General features: G+C 35.4%; 1 protein-coding gene across 1 annotated transcript in view; it reads left to right on the top strand.

The window, feature by feature from the left end:
* PNPase (polyribonucleotide nucleotidyltransferase 1) overlaps positions 1 to 20,761 on the top strand; it is a 440,058-nt gene that overhangs the window by 70,967 nt on the left and 348,330 nt on the right. Inside the window, exon 4 of the mRNA XM_090395838.1 lies at positions 20,109 to 20,158. Within this exon, the coding sequence (XP_090251964.1) occupies positions 20,109 to 20,158 (50 nt within the window). The remainder of the gene's footprint in view (positions 1 to 20,108; positions 20,159 to 20,761) is intronic.

Consider the following 20,761-nt stretch of genomic DNA (forward strand, 5'->3'; position numbering starts at 1 on the left):
AATGACAGTTTGTAGTTTTCTTCTTTAGAAATTGACATTGTTTTGTTTTATTATTAAATTTAATTTATATATACAGTGGTGCCTTGGTTAATGATGGTAATCCGTTCCAGGAATACCGTTGTTAAGCAAAACTGTCATTATCCAAGGCGCGATTCCCCATAAGATTTAATTGAAAATTGATTAATTTGTTCCGCTCCTCCCCACAACCATAGTACATATTAAAAATGCAGATAGAACTCATTTAAAATGTCATAAAAATATAACAAATATCATTTATTTATTATATAGTTATGTATTTGCTACAAAAAAAATTAACATTAATAAAATGAATTGTTCATGAAAACAGTTTTTAATTATCAATCTTCACCAGAAGGACAATTGGGCACACTTCGGAGTTTTTTGACAAATGGACCTGTAATAAACATGTCTAGGGTTGTTTGCTTCTGCCTCTTTTTTAAAATGTTTCTGAAAAACTGCATGGACTTTTCATTAAATAGATCTACAGTTCTGATAACTTCAAATTTGTTTGGGTTCCATTTCATAGCAACATTTTGAACTTCCTCCCACTTTGCCAAAAAATTTTTGATTTCAGCAGTCGTAATATGTTCTTTCTCTCTATCCTCATCTTCAGATGAAATTTCCATTTCCTTTTCTTCACATTGCTGCTTGAAAAGTTCTTTTAGCTCGTCAGTAGTCAGTTCTCGGTCATGCATCTCCAATAATTCTTCAACATCTTCTTCCTCTACTTCCAAGTTAAGATCATCAGCAATTGCCACAATATCCTTTACCAATTTGTGTTCTTCATCTGAAGTTTCTTCATTACCAAAGGAAGCACACAGTTTCCTCCATGGTGCTTTGAGACATTTCATTGTTACTTCTTGCCAAGCCTTTTCTATTAGCCTGATTGCTATGACAACGTTGAATTCTTCCTTCCGAAATTTTCTTAGGGTTATGTTGGTAGCCTCACACATTTCAAAGCACCTGGTAAAAAGTGCCCTTGTGTAAAGTTTTTTTAAAATTTGCAATTATCAGCTGATCCATAGGTTGAATCAGAGATGTAGTCTTGGGAGGAAGAAAAATCACCTTGATAAAATCTAATTCCTCTGGTAGCTCTTCTTATATGCCCGTTGGATGGCCAGGTGCTTTATCCAAGGTTAAAATGGCTTTTAGAGGCTCAAGATAGGCTTTAACAGTTGGTCCAAACACTTCGCGAATCCAGTCTCTAAATTCTATTCTTGTGACCCAGGCTTTGCTGTTAGACTTCCACAAACCACCGAGATTGGATTTAGAGATATTGAACTTTTTGAATATTCGGGGATTCTCTGAGTGGTAGATTAACATTGGTTTTTACCTTGCAGTCTCCACTTGCATTTGCTGCTAAAAGCAATGTTAACCTATCATTCATTGGTTTATGCCCAGGAAGTGTTTTTTCTTCTTTTGTGATAAACGTCCTGTTGGGCATTTTCTTCCAAAATAACCCAGTCTCATCACAATTGAAGACTTGTTGAGGTAGGTATTTTCCTTCTATAGTTCTTGTAAAGCTATTGACAAATTTATCTGCTGCTGCTGCTTTGTCAGCACTAGCTGCCTCTCCATGTCTGACCGCACTATGAATTTCTGTTCTTTTTTTAAAGTTGTCAAACCAACCTCTGCTACCTTTGAAATCATCATCATCTACCTCAGAACTTGATCCCGAAGTCTTCTTTTTCAAATCTTGATAAATCTGTTTAGCTTTCTGACAGATTGCATTTTGAGATGTAGTATTGCCCACCATTTCTCTTTCTTTGATCCAAATTAGTAATAGATTTTCCATTTGCTCAAAAAGAAGCCCTCTGACATTCAACCTTGAAGTTCCCTTAGCAACCTTAGCTACCATAAGTTCTTCTTTCTTAGCCAAAATGGTTGATATTGTAGAATGACTGGTTTCATATATTCGAACTAGCTGCATAACTTTCACACCTTCATGATGTTTTGCTATTATTTCTTTCTTCTGTTCAATAGAGAAAATTTTTCTGTTTTTTTTTTCCCCTCACTAGCTTTCTTTTTGGGACCCATTTTGTCACATGGCAAAAAAATTCATTCTGTAAAAAAAAGATACGCAAAATACAGTATTATTACAAATTGTGTAACACTAAGATAAGGGATACAAAGAACATATCGTCACCTGAAAATTTAGTGCATTTTGCTTGTAAGGTGACGTTAATATATGACGTTAATACCAGTTAATAATTAAAATGATTAACTTGTTTATTATGAAATGAGAAAATTATAAAATGATTAAAATATTAGATACAGCACATACACTGATTAGCAGCTTATAGATACAATGATTATTATACAGATGAGATTTGATTTTGCCTTTTGATGGCGAACGAACAGTGACACGCACCCACCTGTTTATTGTCTATATGAACCAACACATAAAAAATAAATGCTTAAATACTCATTTTCATCATAAAACGCATTTTTAACCACAAATTTTAAAATAAAGCACAGTACACTACAAAAAAAGAAACAATAAACAGAAAACGTAAACAGCTGGCTATGATGGATCAGACGTATCTGAGCTTCACAGCTATGCCGCGTGGCTGTTCTCTATTCGACAGTGTCTTCCCTCACGTGGCTGAATGCTATCGGAAATTTTTGGTTTTTTAGATCAGATAGAGATTTACATAATCGAGAGTCGTTAACCAAGAGATCGGAAAATTCCGGTTTTTTAGATCGGATAGAGGTTCACATAATCGGGAGTCGTTAACCAAGAGATTTTTTTCTTACAGCCACTCGTCGTTATCTGAGGCCGTTATTAACACCAAGGCACCACTGTATCTAGCTTTTTGCAGATTATTTTTGCTTCTTTAAATATCACTCGGTCATCTCTAAAGAACAAGGTATTCGAAATAAAATCTTTATCCATCTGAATTCCTTTTTTTTTTTTTTTTTTTACCCTCCATTCTTTGATTATTTCATTATATGTATTCCAAGCAAATAGGGAATCTCCTTGTCTAAAGTCATCTTAGTAACAACTTTGAATGTTTTGATTCTGTTTCAACGTCATTTCATGCTCTTTAGTGTTTCTTATATAGACTAGAGTGGCTTTAATAAATTTATAGGTAAGCAGCTCCTTATCTGTTAATTTTATCAAAAGCTTTTTTTAATAATCTGTGAATACAGTGCATTTCTATGTTTGGTATTATTATAGGATCCATGCAAGATATTTATTAATTTGTTCTTCATTTATAACCTTTTTTTTTCAAAGGTAGGGTCAGGTTGATTTTGTTCTTCATTGTCTTTGCATACATTTTATAACCTGTATATAAATAAACCTGTTGTTATTCCAGTTGCTGAGTATTTTACCAGTGTTATTTGGGCTGTTTATTGAAGTAAGAAATTTTTGGTTAAATTGCTTTCTTGAACATTTTATTACTTCTATTAGGATTTTATCTTTGCTTGGTGATTTTTCATGTACATTAATCATCATCATCCTTTCAGTGATTTAGCATGTCCTGGTCTCATTCCATCATTTCCTTGATTGTCCCTGACTTCTATATCCTCCAACTGGATGGTATTGGAGTATTTTTGGGGGGTAGTCTTGAACTGTGCATTCTTTTGATATGTTCAATCCACTTCTTTCAATATTCATATACTTTGACTAATACTGAGCCTATTTTTAGTTCTTTATGTATTTCTGTGCTTCTTCTTTTGTCCCAGAGAGTATACCCTTTGTCCTTCATAGGAATTTCATTTCTCCAGTTTCTATTATTTTTTTTTCTTCTGCAGGTTTTATAGTTCATAATTCACTTCTGTACAGTACAGAAGGTCTTCCCAAAACTTTATAAACTCTTGTATATTTGGTTAGGTTTGAAAATATTATTGATCATTCCTGTTATTTTTAGAAAATTTAAAATGTTGATGTCAATGTCAGCTTCTTTTGTATATGATACAGCATATCCAAGGTATTTGAAGCAATTACTTTGTTCTAATTTTATTTTCAATCATGATTTTACTTCTGACTGGAAATAGTCTTTAAAAGCCATGATTTTTGCTTTCTGTGGTTGATATTTGCAAATTTTTTTGCACTTATGTTTAAGGCATATATTGATTTTTGGAGTTCATCTTCACTTCTTGCTATGATTATTTGGTCATCTGCAAACAAAAGGGGTATTAAATAGAGTTCCATGATCCATTTTAAATGCCAGTTTTATATTTTCCTTCCATTTCTGTGCTAATTCATCTATATAGATATTAAATAACAGTGGTGACATTGGGCATCCTTGATGGATCCCCCACCTCTGTTTATTGATTTCCATTCTGTAACTTTTCATTGATTCTCACAGTTATTTGGTTGTTCTGATGCATGTTAGTTATTGCAGCAAGAAGCTGATTTGGAATGTTTAGATTCTTGAGTATGGTCCACAGTTTGTTCCTTAAGACTGTCAAAGGCTTTCTGGTAGTCTACTAATGCTATATGCATTTCTATATTGTATTTGTAAGGTTTTCCCATTAAGACTTTTAATGTAAAAGCTGGATCAATGCACGGTCATCCTTTTCAGAGGCCATTTTGTTCTTTGCAAATTTTATCTTCTACATATGATTTAAGTTTTGAAGTTAATATTCATGCATATAACTTATAACCAGTATTTAGAAGACTTATTGTTCTGTTTTCACAATTGCACTTATTACCTTTTTTATATATTGGGATGATAATTGCGTTATTCCAACTTTCTGGAGTTTTTCCTTTCTGCCAGATATTGTTAAATAATTTTAAAAGTTGTTGGATGAATAGGATGCCTGCTTATTTTATAAGTACTATATTTATTCCATCTTTATTCCAACAGCGAAATTATCCTCTTAGGAGATTTTAATGTCCACAACATCAGCTGGCTTTCCTCCTCCAGTTGTACAGATCTTGCAGGCAGAGATACTGAAACATTTGCCATCACTAACAACCTTACACAACTTGTTCAGATGCCAACCAGAATACAAGATAATCCAAACCACTCCCCCAAACACCCTAGATCTCTTCCTCACCAATGATCCCTTCCAAATACACAGTGAGCCCCCCCCCCCCTCCTGGGTAATTCTGACCACACAATCCAGTGCTCATCTCCTCCGCCATGAAACAATAGTTACACAGCCACTACCATACCAGAGTAGTTTAGCATTATAACAGTGCCAAGTGGGACTGTTATAATGCTAAAATGTGCCAGCCTCTGCAACCTATGCCACATTCCTATGTTTGGACTATTGCTTTCGGCCTTCTAACCCAAATATATGCACTGAACTTAGCACCAAAGTAATCCTCACCAGCATGGAAACATGCATTCCCCACACTACTCTGAACTGCCATTCTCTAACTAAACCCTGGTTCTCCAAAAGATGTGCCATGACTGTACAAACGAAAAACCAAACATCCTGTAACTGGCTCAAATCAAGACCCCCCCTCATCCTCCTTTAGAGCTTATACTAAAGCCTGAAATAGATGCAAAAAAATAATCACTGAGTTTGAAAGAGCAAAAAGCAATTAACTTGCAGCCTGTCTAAACAGTAGCCAAGCCTTTTTGGTCTCTCAACAAAGCAGTTGGCCGTAACTTCTGCCCAACACTACTCCCACCCCTATCATACACAGATAGCTCTATTGCATCATCACCCACAGAAAAAGTCAGTCTTCTGGCTTCACACTTTGCTTCCAATGCATGCATAATTGACAATGGTAAATGCCCCACAACCATTCCAGAAGCCCAACATACAGTGCTCCCTATATCCTTTTGAGAGGAAGAGATCAGAAAAATACTGTCCAAATTAGAACAAAAATGTCTCCTGGCCTTGATGGCATTTCTCCAATTGTCTTGAAAGTGTGTGCACCAGTGCTGACTCCTATCCTATCCTGTGGCACATATATATACTCTCTTACTCCAGTGGCATCTATCCCACAACCTGAATACTCGCCTATATTCAACCCATTCCCAAGAAGGGCGACAAGTCACTGCCATCCAACTACCAGCTTATCTTGCTTACCTTGGTCCTGTCTAAAATAATGGAAAAAAATCCTCAATTCTAAACTCCTACACTACCTTGAAGGCACCCAACTAATAAACGACCGCAGTATGGATTCCGTCGATGCCGATCAACAGGAGATCTGCTCACATATGTCACCCATCTCTGGACAAATGCCATGGAGAAGTTTGGCAAATCTCAGGTTGCACTTGATATTTCCAAAGCTTTTGACTGGGTCTGGCACAAAGGCTTACTAAGCAAACTACCATCATACGATCTGTCTCAGGACTTCTGTAGTTGGATTGCCAGCTATCTTTCTGCACGAATACTGTGTGTGTGTGTGTGTGTGTGTGTGTGTGTGTGTGTGTGTGTGTGTGTGTGTGTGTGTGTGTGTGTGTGTGTGTGTGTGTGTGTGTGTGTGTGAGTGAGTGAGTGAGTGAGATGGTGGATGGTTCCTTATCCTCTCACCATTCGCTAATGCTGGCTTTCCACAAGGTTCTGTCCTCTCACTAACCCTCTTCCTGCTTCATATCAATGACCTATTTCAGTTGACCTCCAACTAATACACAGAACATCAGCCTACAGCCTACTCAACCTACAGATCATCAACCACCACACTGCACTCAATTCTGATTTCCGAGCCATCCTCCAATGGGGTTCAGATAATCTTATCAATTTCAATGCTAATAAAACCCAGTTCCCTCTTATTTCTCATAAAAAAAGAACCATCTTTTCCCAGTATTCTTTTTTGACAATATCCAAATTTCCAGACAATTTGAGATTTCTCTTCTTGGAATATAGAATTTCAAGAAGATAAATGTATATTCTATCACCCTGACATCAAACCTCTCCTAGCATAAACACATCACAACTGTTGCATCCTCAGCTTCAAAAAACTAGGATTTCTCTTTCACTCAAGACATTGCTTCACCCCTGAACAGCTGTTAACATTATAGAAATAACAAATCTGCCCAGCTATTGAATACTGCTCTCACATATGGGGTGGGGTCCCTGAAAGCTCCCTCAAAATACTTGACTCAATACAGAGGAGAGCAGTTAGACTTATTAATGACCCATATCTTACCAACTCACTCTACCCCCACACACACATAATACACTTTTGCACTTTCGTTTCTGCAATATATATACTACAAGTATTCCATGGGAAATGCTCATCTGAAATAATATCAATAATTTCCCCACTTAGCAATAAGCTCATTGGAACACTCGCAGTTGCTGCTCAACATCCCTTCACAGTACACCTATAAACAAACAGAACACGGTTTGTTTTCCTCTTCCGTCATCCCTGCAACTGCTGTATTGCAGAACAGCACAGCCCCCCCCCCCCGATGTGTTTCCCAAGGAATACAATATACAGTCTTTGAAATCAAATGTAAACAAGTTCCTCCTTTCCCAACCCACTACTCATATACAGTACTAATGTACTATAGGTTAATCAGCCAACCTCATGTATGGGCTCAACATTAAAAAAAAAAAATCTTCTCCAGGGGAGTTTTCCTGATTTGCTCTGCTGTATTGCTTGATGGATTTCCCATAATGTCATTTCTTCCACTGTCAGTAGTACGCATTATGTCAGTTTGTGATTCATTACTATTTTTCCATAAGTTTTGGAAGAAGTCCAGCCAGGTTTTCTCATTGATTATTTCAAATTTCACTTTTTCTTTTACCTGCTTATTCATATTCCTTAGAATTTTGTATGTATTTGGTTTCTTCATTGTAAGACTTTTTCCACTTTTGTTATGAAGTTATCACAATGTTTCTTTATTTTTTTACATGCTTTTTTTGTTATTGTTCTTTTGTATTTATAATTAATTTTTGCTTTTAGTGATTTTGTGTTTATCCATTGTTCTGAGGCATTCTGTTGCTGCATTTTTTAATACATTTTTAAATTATTTTATTCTATCTCTGTATCATCATTTTCTTTTATCACCTCTAGTTTTCCATTTATTCTTTTCGAATAAAGGTAGTTGATAGTTTGATCATCCAAGAGTTGAACTCTAAAAAAAGATTCCTGGAGATTTTTCTTAGCACTGGTTTGGTTAATTTTAAACCATTTTAGGGTATTCTTAATTTTCTTTAAGAGATAATGAACAGATTCTATTTCTGCACTTCTGAATACCTGGCTGTCTAGTATCATATTAGCTGTTACATAGTCTATTATACTTTTTAGGTTTCTTGATTCCCTAGTGAATTTATGGCAATCTTTATGCTTGAAAAAAGTGTTAGTAATTTTTAAGTTATTATATTCAGAAAAATCCATAACCATTTATTCTAATTACACTACTCTTGTATGAAAATCTCTCATTATTAATGGATAATCATTTGTGTTTATTTTATCTTTTATTATTTGTAAATCTGAATAAAAGCCATTCCTCTCTTCCTTCCTTTCGGGCATAGACACCAATAATAGTCAGGACTTATTTGTAATATTAATTCTAGAATTCTCTCACTCCAATATTTGTACTGTGTGAAATTTTTTTAAATTGATTTGTGAATAAAAATCATTACTCCTGCTTTTGCTCTTTCTTTCTTTTTGACTCCACTGTAGATATAGATATAATTATCCATTTTATCTCAGTATCTTTGTTTTTTTTCCTTTGTTTCTGTTATTACTGCCAATTTGATATTTCTTTGTATTAGGGTTTTGTCTAGATCTTGATATTTGTGATGACTTTCCAGATATTCCATGACACTCCTGACATTCCAGATATACTTGTTTATTTTAATTTTTTTTTTCCTTTCCTTATCCTGCTCATATCTGTTAACCTGTCTGAGCCATTTTCCAGTGTAACAGTCTGGTTAGTTCTTTCTTGAAACATTGGAGTAAGAAAAGATTCAGCTGGGTTGGTTACCAGCCATCCACAGCCTAGTTTGGTGGTAGAGCTGCCCCCTTAGGATCTCCAAACTTGCTCTAATCTCCTTTTTCTTGTTTGTACCTGACCAAGCTTCCCACTGGGGTTAGTACCCAATCTTCCACTAGGTTGCTCAAAATTCAGAGTTCACCACATGGGGATGAGAGTTGGATTGGGGAGGAAAGGCTAGGTGATTCTACTTGGGATAATCATATATTGCACATCCATCTCCTTTGAACCCCCCCATGTACTTTAATATTTCATATAATTCTTCTAATATTATGTTATTTGGGAGAGTATTATTCTTCACATTTTTTACAAATCTAAAAGATGATACTGATTATTCATTTCCTTTCCATGGTTTTTAATAATAGTAGCTGTTCTTTTTTTTTATGAAACCTTTATTATTTCATAGAATTTACATTGTAATTTATAAACTTCTTTTTCTTATTTATTGATATGATCATCCCAACTTTTCCTTCATCTGTTTTTGCTCTTGTTCATTTTTGAAACTTATATTTGGTGTTATAATTTTTTCCCCCCTCCAGTTACTTGTCATCATGTTCCATGTTTGGTGTTCTTGTTTTATTTTCCATTTTTTTCTTTTTTCCTATAACTTTTTCTGTTGTTTTAGATATAATTAATTTCATATTTTGCCATTCTTCTTTCCATTCTATTTTTTCTTAGTATTTACTTGTTTTCTTGCTTTATATTATTTTTTCTGTTTGTAATTTATTTTTTGTGATTTTTCTTCTTTACCTGATTTGACAGTGTGATATTTCCTATTATTAAATAATGATATGAGTAACAGTAGTAACCTCTGTAAGTTCTTACAGTGCTTATTAATTTTGTGAGTTAATTATTAGGTATGAAGCAGTTACTTACTGATTTTTGATCTCTAACTGCCCAGGTAAATTTAAAAATGTCTTTGTCTGAAAAGCTATTCATTATTAGAAGTTGTAAGATTAGTTTCTTAATCATTTTCCATTATTCTACTAAATCTATAAATTTATAGAATTTATTATTCCATGAATCTCTGGAGTAGTTATTAAGGTATTAGAAAAGCTGGTGAGAAATTGCATTCAGAGGTAGTAGGAGCATAGCTTTGTTAAAGGTAAGTCTTGTTTAACGAAAACTACTCACATTTTACAAAGTGACAGCAGAGTTGGATAATGGGAATGCATATACAATGATTTTTTTTTAGATTTGTCAGAACATTTGACAAAATTCCACACAAGAGGTTATTATACAAACTCAAAGGGATGGGAATGCAAAAGGCTTGTGGCATGGATATCTGACAAGTATCAAAGTGGCGTATGGAGGAGATGAATCTAGGAGAATGAGAATAATTAGTGAGGGTGCTATATGGCTCTCCTTGAACTCTTTCTGTTTAATTGATATATTAATGACATTGGAGATCATGCAGAGGGAAACATTCAAATGTATGTGAATGCTGCAATGTTTGATGGTTAATAAGGGATATTTCTGATATAGAAACCTTAACAGATTGACTGGACCAGACTGATTCTATGGGCAAATGTTAATGAGTGTCAATTTAATGTTACTCTATGTGGCTAAAGATGTTGCAAACTGATTTTTGTCTAATATGTCTTATTACAACTAATAAAATTTATTTTCTCCATTGCCTACTTTTGTTTTTATTCTTATTTCTAATAAATGTTCATTTCATCATCATCAAATTCCTGCCATGTACCCTCAAGGGGTGTATACAGAATATCATAGTGCTACATGAAAAATTTACATCATTACTAACTTCCTATCTACAATTTTCCTCCAAATCAATCTGTTATCTGTCAAGACTGAAACATTATCAGATCTTATACTTTGCTCTTCTAAAGTACTTTTTACTGTATCAATCCATCTATATCTTGATCTTCCTCTGGGTTTTTTCTGGCCAACCTGATACCGAACACTTGTTTTGCTAATCTTTCCTCGCCCATTCTGTTTAAGTGACCTTACTACCTGAGATTAGCTCTGCTAATGCATTCCTGGATGCTGACAATGTCAAGTTCTTTCTTAATATCCTTGTTTTTAATATGATATTGCCATTGATCATCTGTTCATGCCTCTAATCTTTCTCAGTACTCTCATATCTGAGATCTCTAGTCTTTGGTCAAGTGTTTTACTTCTGACCCAGCGCTCAGATCCATAAGTTAAAACTGATTTGAACACTGTCTTGTATACAGCTAATTTAGTGTTCTGACTAATTTATCTCTTATTCCATATGAATTTATTCAATTGACTTCCTACCAGCTTTGTTGATTCTGTTGTCTATTTCCATATTTACTTTACCATCTTCAGTAGAAATCGTGCCTAAGTAGCTGAAATGTTTTACTTGTTCCAAGGTTCTCTGTTCACAATGTAGTTGACATTTTCAATGATTCTGCCTATTTTCTTTGACTTTTTATTATTATAAACAAGGAGTCCAAAGACATTGAGGGAGGGCACCTGCTCTACAACTCTGTCTCCACCAACTGACTCGAACCCGCAGCCTGTTAGCTGGAGAGCAGATACGTGAACCACTCAGCCAGCCAGGCTGGCCAAGTGGACCTTCATACCATATATATTACAACAGTTATTCAGTTTAGTCAGGGAATCTTGCAGACTTGTAGTAGATTTATTTAGAAGTATAACATCGTCCGCATAAAACAAAGAGCTGACATTAACATCTCCAATTTTGATATCATGTTTAATACCACTCTCCTTCATAATGTGATCCATATAGATAACGAATAACAGAGGGGATAATGTACATCCTTGCCTGACACCAGATTTAACATTAAACCATCTTCCTGTACTTCCTTAAACAACTCAAATAAAGACTAAATATTGCTTGATATAATGCCCCATTGACACTATATAACCAGTGGCGTATTTAGGTATAGGCCTGGGGCCAGAGCGGCAAATTTTGAGGGGCGGTGGAAATTTCCAGGCTCTCATGTTTTAGTTACAACATGTTCCTTATATGCCGCATCTACTCACAAGTAGAGAAATATTTTTCTTTTCCTCATTGTAAGTTTAGTCTGCAAGCATATTGGCATGTAATCAGTGGCGTATTTAGGTATTTGCCGCCCCTCATGACCTGCCCATAGGCAGGTCATGATTCCAACCTCCAGTGACGGAAGTTGCTATAGAATCCCACTCACTTCACGTCACGTAACTCTCTTCTGGTTGGCGTCATTTTCAATTTCGGACAAAGTGAAAATTATTTCCCTCCATCCTCACGAAGACTCCGACAGGCATCGTCACAAGCTGACCAACGAGTAGACAAAGGACATTTGATTACTTTTGCAATAGTTTCCAGGTGCTTTCTTAGAACACTCCACAGATGTGTTGAAGATGTGAAAAACACGTACAGTTTCTGAAGGACATCAAAAAATGCAGAAGAGTATGGACAGGATTCGGCAGCACAAGTACCAATTTGAGACAGAGAATATCCAGCGCACGGTATGAATTCTGCCAATGGATTTATTTCAAGAATTCTTGCTTGGAGTCCTGTGTACTTGCCTGATGTGTTACTAGCATTATCATATGCCTGCCCTCTACAATTTGCTACATCAATTCCAAGCTCGTTTAGTTAAGTCAATACCGCCTCTTGTAACTTTTCAGATTTGTGACTTGCGTTAAGAATGAAACGCAAGAAACGCTCCACAGAAGTTCTATGTTCTTTCATATCATACAATGAAGGACAGCTGATCAACATGAGACAAGTCTAGTGTTGAGTCAACGCTTATGGAATAGTACTACACTATTTTAAGTTCTTCCACAATAAATTTGATTAATTTCTTGCCTGTTATTTTAATAAATTCCTCATGCGTGGCAAAGGAGAGATAGGAAACAAAACTTTTTCCTATTTTTTCTTGATTTTGGCAATGTGTTCAGCAAGAAAGGGACCTTTGATGGGTTTTTTTATTACAGTGCTACCTCGGATTGCGAGTAACTTGGTCTGCGAGTATTTCGCAAGACGAGCAAAAATGTTTAATAAATTTTAACTTGATAAACGAGCGACGTCTTGCAATACGAGTACTGTATTACCTATATGCTTTGTCTGCCGAGCGTCATGTGATCACAAGCCGCTCGGGATTGTGAGTAATTGTCTCGCATGCGCGGTCTCAGTTGGCATACCTCATTCGTATAGTCAACATTCGTGCTAGCATTGTGACCACGTGTGTGTGTGTAAAGCATTTTTTTATTTTGTGTCCAAATGTAGTGACTGTTCTTTATTAACTGTACTACGACAATGGCCCCAATGAAGAAAAGGGTTGAAAGAAGTGGCATCCATAGTGTTGTGAGGTACAGAGAGGCTGCGAGTTTGGACGCAAAGGCAGCTGTGGGGTTTGTTGCCGAGTTTCAGAAGCTCATGGTTTCCGAGTGTTACCTGCCGCAGCAAGTTTTTAATTGTGATGAGACAGATAGCAGTGATTCCAATAGTGACAATGAAAGTCGTCCTACCCAATACAATTAATTGTATTTACTGTAATATGTAATTGTAATGTAATTAATAAATTCGATTACTTTATGTATTTTGTATTAATCATTTTTATATGAATATTTTTGAGTTTTGGAACGAATCATCTGAGTTTCTATTATTTCTTATGGGGAAATTCGCTTTGCTATACGAGTGCTTAAGATTACAAGCACTTTTCCGGAACAAATTATGCTCGCAAACCAAGGTACCACTGTATATGGATATGTATTCCTGACTGTATGCCTTTTGAGTGTTTTTTACCAATGTGCTCTCACTGCTTGTTTCATTTAGCAATTTTTCGCAGTAATTACTCCATACTTCAAGGATATCTTTTTCTCCTGTCTTCATGTCACCTTTGTCATCACTAACTCCTTTTACAGCACTCTTTCCTCCATTTCTAAGCTTCTTCAACAACCTCCAGAATATATTGTTTCTTTTCTTGCCAAAGTCCTCCTATGACTTTTGTTTAGCTAGTTTTACACAGTGTTTAGCTTTCTTATATTTGGCTCTATTCTCTAAGAGCACATGCTGACTTATTTGCCAGGAACTTTTGATATGCTTTCTTCTTTTCCTTCACTGCATCTTTAACTTCCTGTGTCCACCATGGATTTTGGATTTTTCTATCCTAGCAGACAAGACCACCTCACGACAATCCTCTCTGGCTGAATCAATAAGGGTTTTCTTCAAGGCTTGTTTTGAAGAAAACCTTGCCTTGCACTGAATCTCCAAGGTTTGGTGCTTGTTCTCAAACTCTTTCATTTTTTCTTCAATAATCTTTGTGTATTTTAGTCTACAGTTCACATCTGAGAGCTGTTCAACTTTTATTCGCTTTAAAACTTTCTTACATCTTATTCTTTTCAATATGAAATTCAATTTTATCCTGCTCAAGACTAAATAGTGATCACTTCCAATTTCAAATCCTCTGTACACTCTGGTGTCCTGTACCAGGGAGAAAACATCACTATCAACAATAACATAGTCAATGAGACTTTTCTTATTCCTTGCCTCTTCTCTCCATGTGAATTTGTGCACATTTTTATGTTGGAACATGGTGTTAGTAATAACCAGTCCATGTCCTGAGCAGAAATCCAACAAACATTTGCCATTATTATTAGCTTTGCTCATTTCTCCAATTTTTCCCAATATATTTTTGTATGTCTGACAATCATTTCTTACTCTGCTATGTAGATCCCCAACAAAGACCATCTTTTCCTTTTTCATTGTGTCAGATGCTTTCTCTAATAAGTCTCATTGTCCAGTTCCCCATTCTGATATTTGCACACATCACTCTACTTGTGACTGCCTGCCATTCAAGAAGATTAGCCTCGTATTTAGTGTTGAATACAATGGCCACTCCTTCTTTTCCTTGATTGTCATTGCCTGTATATAACATTTTGTATTTATTGCTCAGAAAGATCTCACCAGTTTTTGTCTTTTTTGTTTCAGTTACCCCTATTATGTCGATCTGGTACTTATCTAATTCCTCAGCTAGCTCCATTTCTTTGCCATTCAGGCTTCTTATGTTGATAGTACCGATCTTTAACTCTGGTGATGTTGAGTAGGGGTGTGTTTTCAGATTTGTTCCAGTAGCTGACTTTTTGCTGTTCGCCCTGGTTTCCTGGTGAAAATAACAGTGGCCTTGATTAACCGGGCGACGCCCCAGCCGGCATGAAATTTTGTCATGTTGTACCATCATTTTGTATATTGGTTTAAGCCAATAAGAATACAATTTGGTCGGCTAAATCCCAAATTGTCAGCCCATCCTCATTCGTTCAGTATCTTGGTAGATACCCAACAGGGTGCACCATGAGAAGGCGAGGATTAGACATTAGGTCAGAAGTCCTGGTCAGTTCTCCTTATTCCTTTAAAGGCTATGTGAAGGTCTCCTCTCAGTTATACAGCTTTGACCCCTTAAGCACCCCAATGTTCATTTCCGGAAATAATTATAAATTTATATTTTTTTCTTTCTGTTCTTTCTTTATCCATATTATTAATTCTGATTTTTCTCTTCCAATTTATTGGTATATCTGTACATAATGTTCAGATATAATATACACTCAGGTCTCTTTTTATGCCTATCTTTTTTATGTAGTTTTGAAATTATGCAGTGCATATTTCATGCAAATTCGTGGTTTCCCGTTGTACATAATGAACAACGTGTTGCAGCACATTCTGGCATAACGTGAAGTTTAATTTTGCATGTGAGTAAGTGTTTGTCTTTTGATTATCATAAATCTAAATTTTGCTAATTTTTATTTTAAAGATTTAATTCGGCCCAGTGGAGAGAAAAAAGCACAGAAGAAAAGCAGTTTCTTTGGAAATGAAAATTACAATTTTAGATCGCTTATCAAAAGGAGAGGGATCTACTGCGATTGGTAAACATTTTAATTTAGGCAAATCTACTATAAGAGCAATTAAAAAGAATGAAGTCACAATAAGAAAATCTGTAATTTCTGGCACAAAACTGAGTGCCAAATTATCATCCTACTCAAGAGAAGCTTTGTTAGAAAAAACAGAACGATCACTCGTAATTTGGATTGAAGAATTAGCTCAAAATAAAATTCCTATAAGTGATTATTTAATTAAACAAAAAGCTCTTTGGTTTTATGAACAGATGAAACAACTGGAGCCATCTACTAACAATTCCCAGGCTGATAAAGAATTTTTGATTAGCAAAGGATGGTTAACCGGTTTTTAAAAAGGAATGTACTTCATAATGTGAAGATTACAGGCGAGGTTGAAGCATCCAAAATTTTTCAAGAGAAGTTAGCTAAAATTATTGAAGATGGTGGCTATTGGGTGGAAAGCAGCTGCCAGGTACATTGGATGGCTAATACAAAGGCCTGGGTAACAACTGCTGTATTTACTGAATGGTTCAATAATTGCTTTGTACCAGAAGTGGAAACATATATGAAGCAAAAAGCTCTTGATTTTAAAGTTTTATTAATTGTTGACAATGCATCTGCATTTAGAACATCCAAATGTGCTGGTAGTATTTTTTCCACCCAATACAACAAGCATTATTCGGTCATTTCAAGGCAAAATTGCTACTTTTAAAAACTATTATGTTAAGCACACTTTTCAATTTATATTGGATAAACTAGAAAATGAATCATTAACAGTAACTGACTTTTGGAAAAAATTTCTATTCTGGATTGTTTAAATCATGTTGCATCTGCTATCACTGAAATAAGACCACAAACTTTAAATGCCTGCTGGAAAGCAGCATGGCTTGGATGTGTTGTAAACAGTGCAACCATTCCAACATCTACGTTATCAGCTGAAATCATTACTTTGGCACATGAAATTTGTGGAGAAGGTTTTGATACAATTAGCCAGAATGACGTAGATGAATTGCTTGTGGATAATGCCTTAAGTGATGATGATATTATTGGATATCGATTAACTTTAGATATCGTCGAAGATCCAGAAAACGATAGTGAAGCAGAAGAAAAACCTGTCCTCCTCACTGCAAATATAATTCGAAAAGGTTTTGAACTGTGCAGTAAATTGGAAAATCATTTTCTTGTTAATGACACAAATTCTGAACGACCCTTTAAATTCCAACGTGAGCTGAAGAACTCTGTGTCTGGATATTGCGAGCTATATAAAAAATTAGTAAAATCATCATCACACAGGTTAATCACTGATTACATTGTCAGAAGAAAAAAATCAGCACAGAATGAGTGTGAAGCTAATTCTGTTTGTGAAGAACCATTGCCTTTACCATTCAGATCTGATATGCTATCTCTTCTGCTGATGAAAGTGATTTCACACCAGTTCACAAATGTTGCCGAATATTGTCTAATAGCAATGATAATTCTGATGAAAAATGTAAAAAAAATTGTTACTTTTCAATAAAATTAAATTAATAAAGCTTTAAAACAAACTTAGGCATTCTTATTTTCCTGAATTTTTATAAACTTTTATGCGATTTTAGGTTTATTTTAATTCATTGCTTCAGTTTTAGAAAAGTATGGAACGTATCCCAAATTTTCCAACGTAAGTTAGGTCTTTTTTATGCGAATTTTTATATGCAGTTTTCTGTGGAATGTATCTAAAGCATAAAAAGAGACCCGACTCTACGTTTATAATATATATATTTTTTATAATATTAAATTTATAAATTTATATTATTGTTGTCATTTTTGCCAAATCAGTTCTTGCCTTTAGTTTTGTATTGCCCTCTTCTTTGTTATGTATCATGTTGCAGTTCTAATTTTTCTATTTTTGGCATCTGTAATCTCTTCCTGGGTCTTCACAAAAGCATTGTCTGATTAAATTTCTTTTAAGAGTTTCAAGTGAGATAAAGTTTTTTAGTTGATTATCACTCAAAATAGGTAAGTACTATTAACTCTCCATTCCAGATGTTATAATTATACTAATATTGCACACTTGTTAGCTGAATCCTAGGGTGCTCCGCATGGAAGAGGGCGGGAGATTTGTATTTGTTTGGAAGGGTATATTTTGTTCATTACCAACCTATCAGCAGCCAGTAATGCCAGGTTAATTTCTATTAATATAGCTGAATAGTAACTAATCCTTTTATTTATATATTTTTTGCAGTTTCAGATTTCTAATTCCAGACATCGTTATCATAATTCAGTGTCATTGATGTAGAATAACTTTTAAATCAATGCCTGCATAATAGTTTTAAAAAAGTTAAAAGTTCTCGGAATCGACCATAGATGGCAACACTATCGCCATGATTTTTTTTTCCCCCTAAGTTGGTACGTTTGTCATAAGCATCCGTGTGAAATTGCAAGTCATTTTATCAAGTTTGTTTTATACAGCTGTCTGAAGCAAAAGTGTTGTCTTGTATCCCTTGAAATGGATAAAATTGAGTATTGTGCGGTTATAAAATTCTTTGTAAAAGAAGGTTTAATGCTAAAAGAAATTCATTCGAAGTTCATAAAATTTATGGGCACTCTTCTCCTTTGTTTTTGACAATTAAGAAGTGGGCTTCTGAGATTAAACGTGGCTGTACCAGCCTTGAAGGTGATCCACATGAAGGATGTCCAAAAAAGTGTAACAACACCAGAAATCATTGATCAAGTGCACGATATGGTATTGGATGAACTGCCAGTCAAAGTGCTTGAAATTGCTGAGACTATTGGCATTTCAAAAGAACGTGTAGGATATATTTTGCATGAAGAATTGCAAATGAAAAAGCTTTGCGTAAGATGGGTGCCGTGCTTGCTCACAGTAGATCAAAAATGCACTTGCATGAAAATCTCTGAACAGTGCTTGGGGTGTTTTAACAAGAATAAAACTAATTTTGTGCATTTATTTATTACTATGGATGAGACTTGGATTCACCATCATTCACCAGAATCCAAACAGCAGTCAAAACAGTGGACAGAAGCCAGTTGTTCAGCACAAAGAAGACAAAGTCAGTTCCATGCACAGGAAAGGTCATGGCATCGGTGTTTTGGGATGCTAAAGGATTTTGTTCGTTAATTATTTTGAAAAGGTTAAAACAATAAATGGGGGATAATAAATTTAGTTTAATCCTTTATCCAAGTGTGTGCAAACAAAGTTTGTGCCTGAAAGTATCTTCAGGACTGGGGTAAAGTGGTCCTTTATCCAAGTGTGTGCAAACAAAGTTTTCACCTGAAAGTATCTTCAGGACTGGGGTAAAGTGGTTGTAGCACTTTACCCCAGTCCTGAAGATACTTTCAGGTGAAAACTTTGTTTGCACACACTTGGATAAAGGATTAAACTAAATTTATTATAGTCTAACCAAATGAAATGTAATTTAATAAAAAGGTGGGCACACCATTTGGCAACTCCTATAGGTAAAGATGACCTTGTTAATGCTTCTGCCTGGTATCTGCACTTGGGCCTGGCTCCCACTGAAGAGACCTCAAAAAAGGTCAAAACTAGTCTGGGTAGTGGCCCTTTCCTTAATGCATAACATTATACATATCTGCAAGGAGATGTGTTTTGCATTATGGGAGATACTGAGATAGGAGTGTTGGTAGCTTGCTCCACTTTGCAAGGAGTTGCCCGGTGTTGTACCACTTTACCCCAGTCCTGAAGATATTTTCAGGCGCAAACTTTGTTTGCACACACTTGGATAAAGGATTAAACTAAAGTTATTATAGTCTGACCAAGTGAAAAATAAACTTTCAATAAATGGGGAATATTATTCTGATCTTTTAACCAGACTAGATGAAAAAATTCGTGAGAAAAGACACGGTTTGCAGAAGAAAAATCATCTATCATCAGGACAATGCACCTGCCCACAAAGGTGTTTTGGCAATGGGAAAGTTAAGGGAGCTGCACTATGAATTGTTGGAACATCCACCCTATTTCTCAGATTTGGCTCCTCTGACTTGTATTTCTTCCCAAAACTAAAATTCTTCCTCGCTGGTCAGCGTTTTTCTTCGAATCAAGAGGTGATTGCAGCTGTAGAGGGGTATTTTGCAGATTTTACTGAGAACTGCTACAGGGATGGGATAATGGTGTTGGAGCATCCAGCGATGCTCCAGCACCATTAGCTTTTGAAATTATAAATGGTCTTTTCATTGTTAGGCCGAGAACTTTTCAGACCACCATCGTAGCTAGTGTGGTATGGCAAACTGTTTTTCATTGGCAAGTAATACGCCTTGTCCATCTGAGTTCTGATGCTTAATATTACATGTATTTACAATTATGGTTACTTCATAATTTTTTTGCCTCCTTTTGTTATTTAGAATTTACTTCAGGAGTATTTCAGTAATACTAATTTATAGTATTGTTTCTTGTAGATCGTTCTCTGAGAACCTTGTTTCCTTCTGGTTATTGTTGTGAAACTCAGGTAAGCATTTTGTGTGTGTGTGTGTGTGTGTGTGTGTGTGTGTGTGTGTGTGTGTGTGTGTGTGTGTGTGTGTGTGTGTGTGTTTCTAACTCTGCTTAAATATGTCTATATATTGAATATGACATTAGAGAATTGAAGTTGTCTAACAGTGAGCAGCAACCAGCTCAATTTGTTTTTCTCTTTCCACTTCACTGTGCATGCATACTCTAATGGTCTTAATCTAAGCCTATGTTAGAATAATTAGATTCATCTACTTGAAAAGTATACAACATAGAGATGGCTGCACTAAACATGATATTAAAAGCATACATTGCTAAAGCAGCTGTTGCCCTTCAGAAGTTATAGCCATACAGCTAACTACAAAACTAACTCACTGTCGCTCTTGTTAACAGTTATACAGATGGGACAATTGGACATTCTTAAAGGAAAATGAGAAAAGGCTATTGGCACTTCGAGATGAAGTGCTACAGAATTTTGAAGATACCATACACAGTACATATAACGAATGACGAGGTTAGAAGGAAAATTCATTCCATTGCCAGAACACAAGAAAATATCATCACCAAAATATGTTAAAAGTGGCTCTGGTGACTAGGCCATATG

The sequence above is a fragment of the Typopeltis vanoorti genome, chromosome 7 (assembly GCF_054136105.1).
Source record: "Typopeltis vanoorti isolate ZY-2024b chromosome 7, IOZ_Tvanoo_1.0, whole genome shotgun sequence".
Lineage (NCBI taxonomy): Eukaryota > Metazoa > Arthropoda > Arachnida > Uropygi > Thelyphonidae > Typopeltis > Typopeltis vanoorti.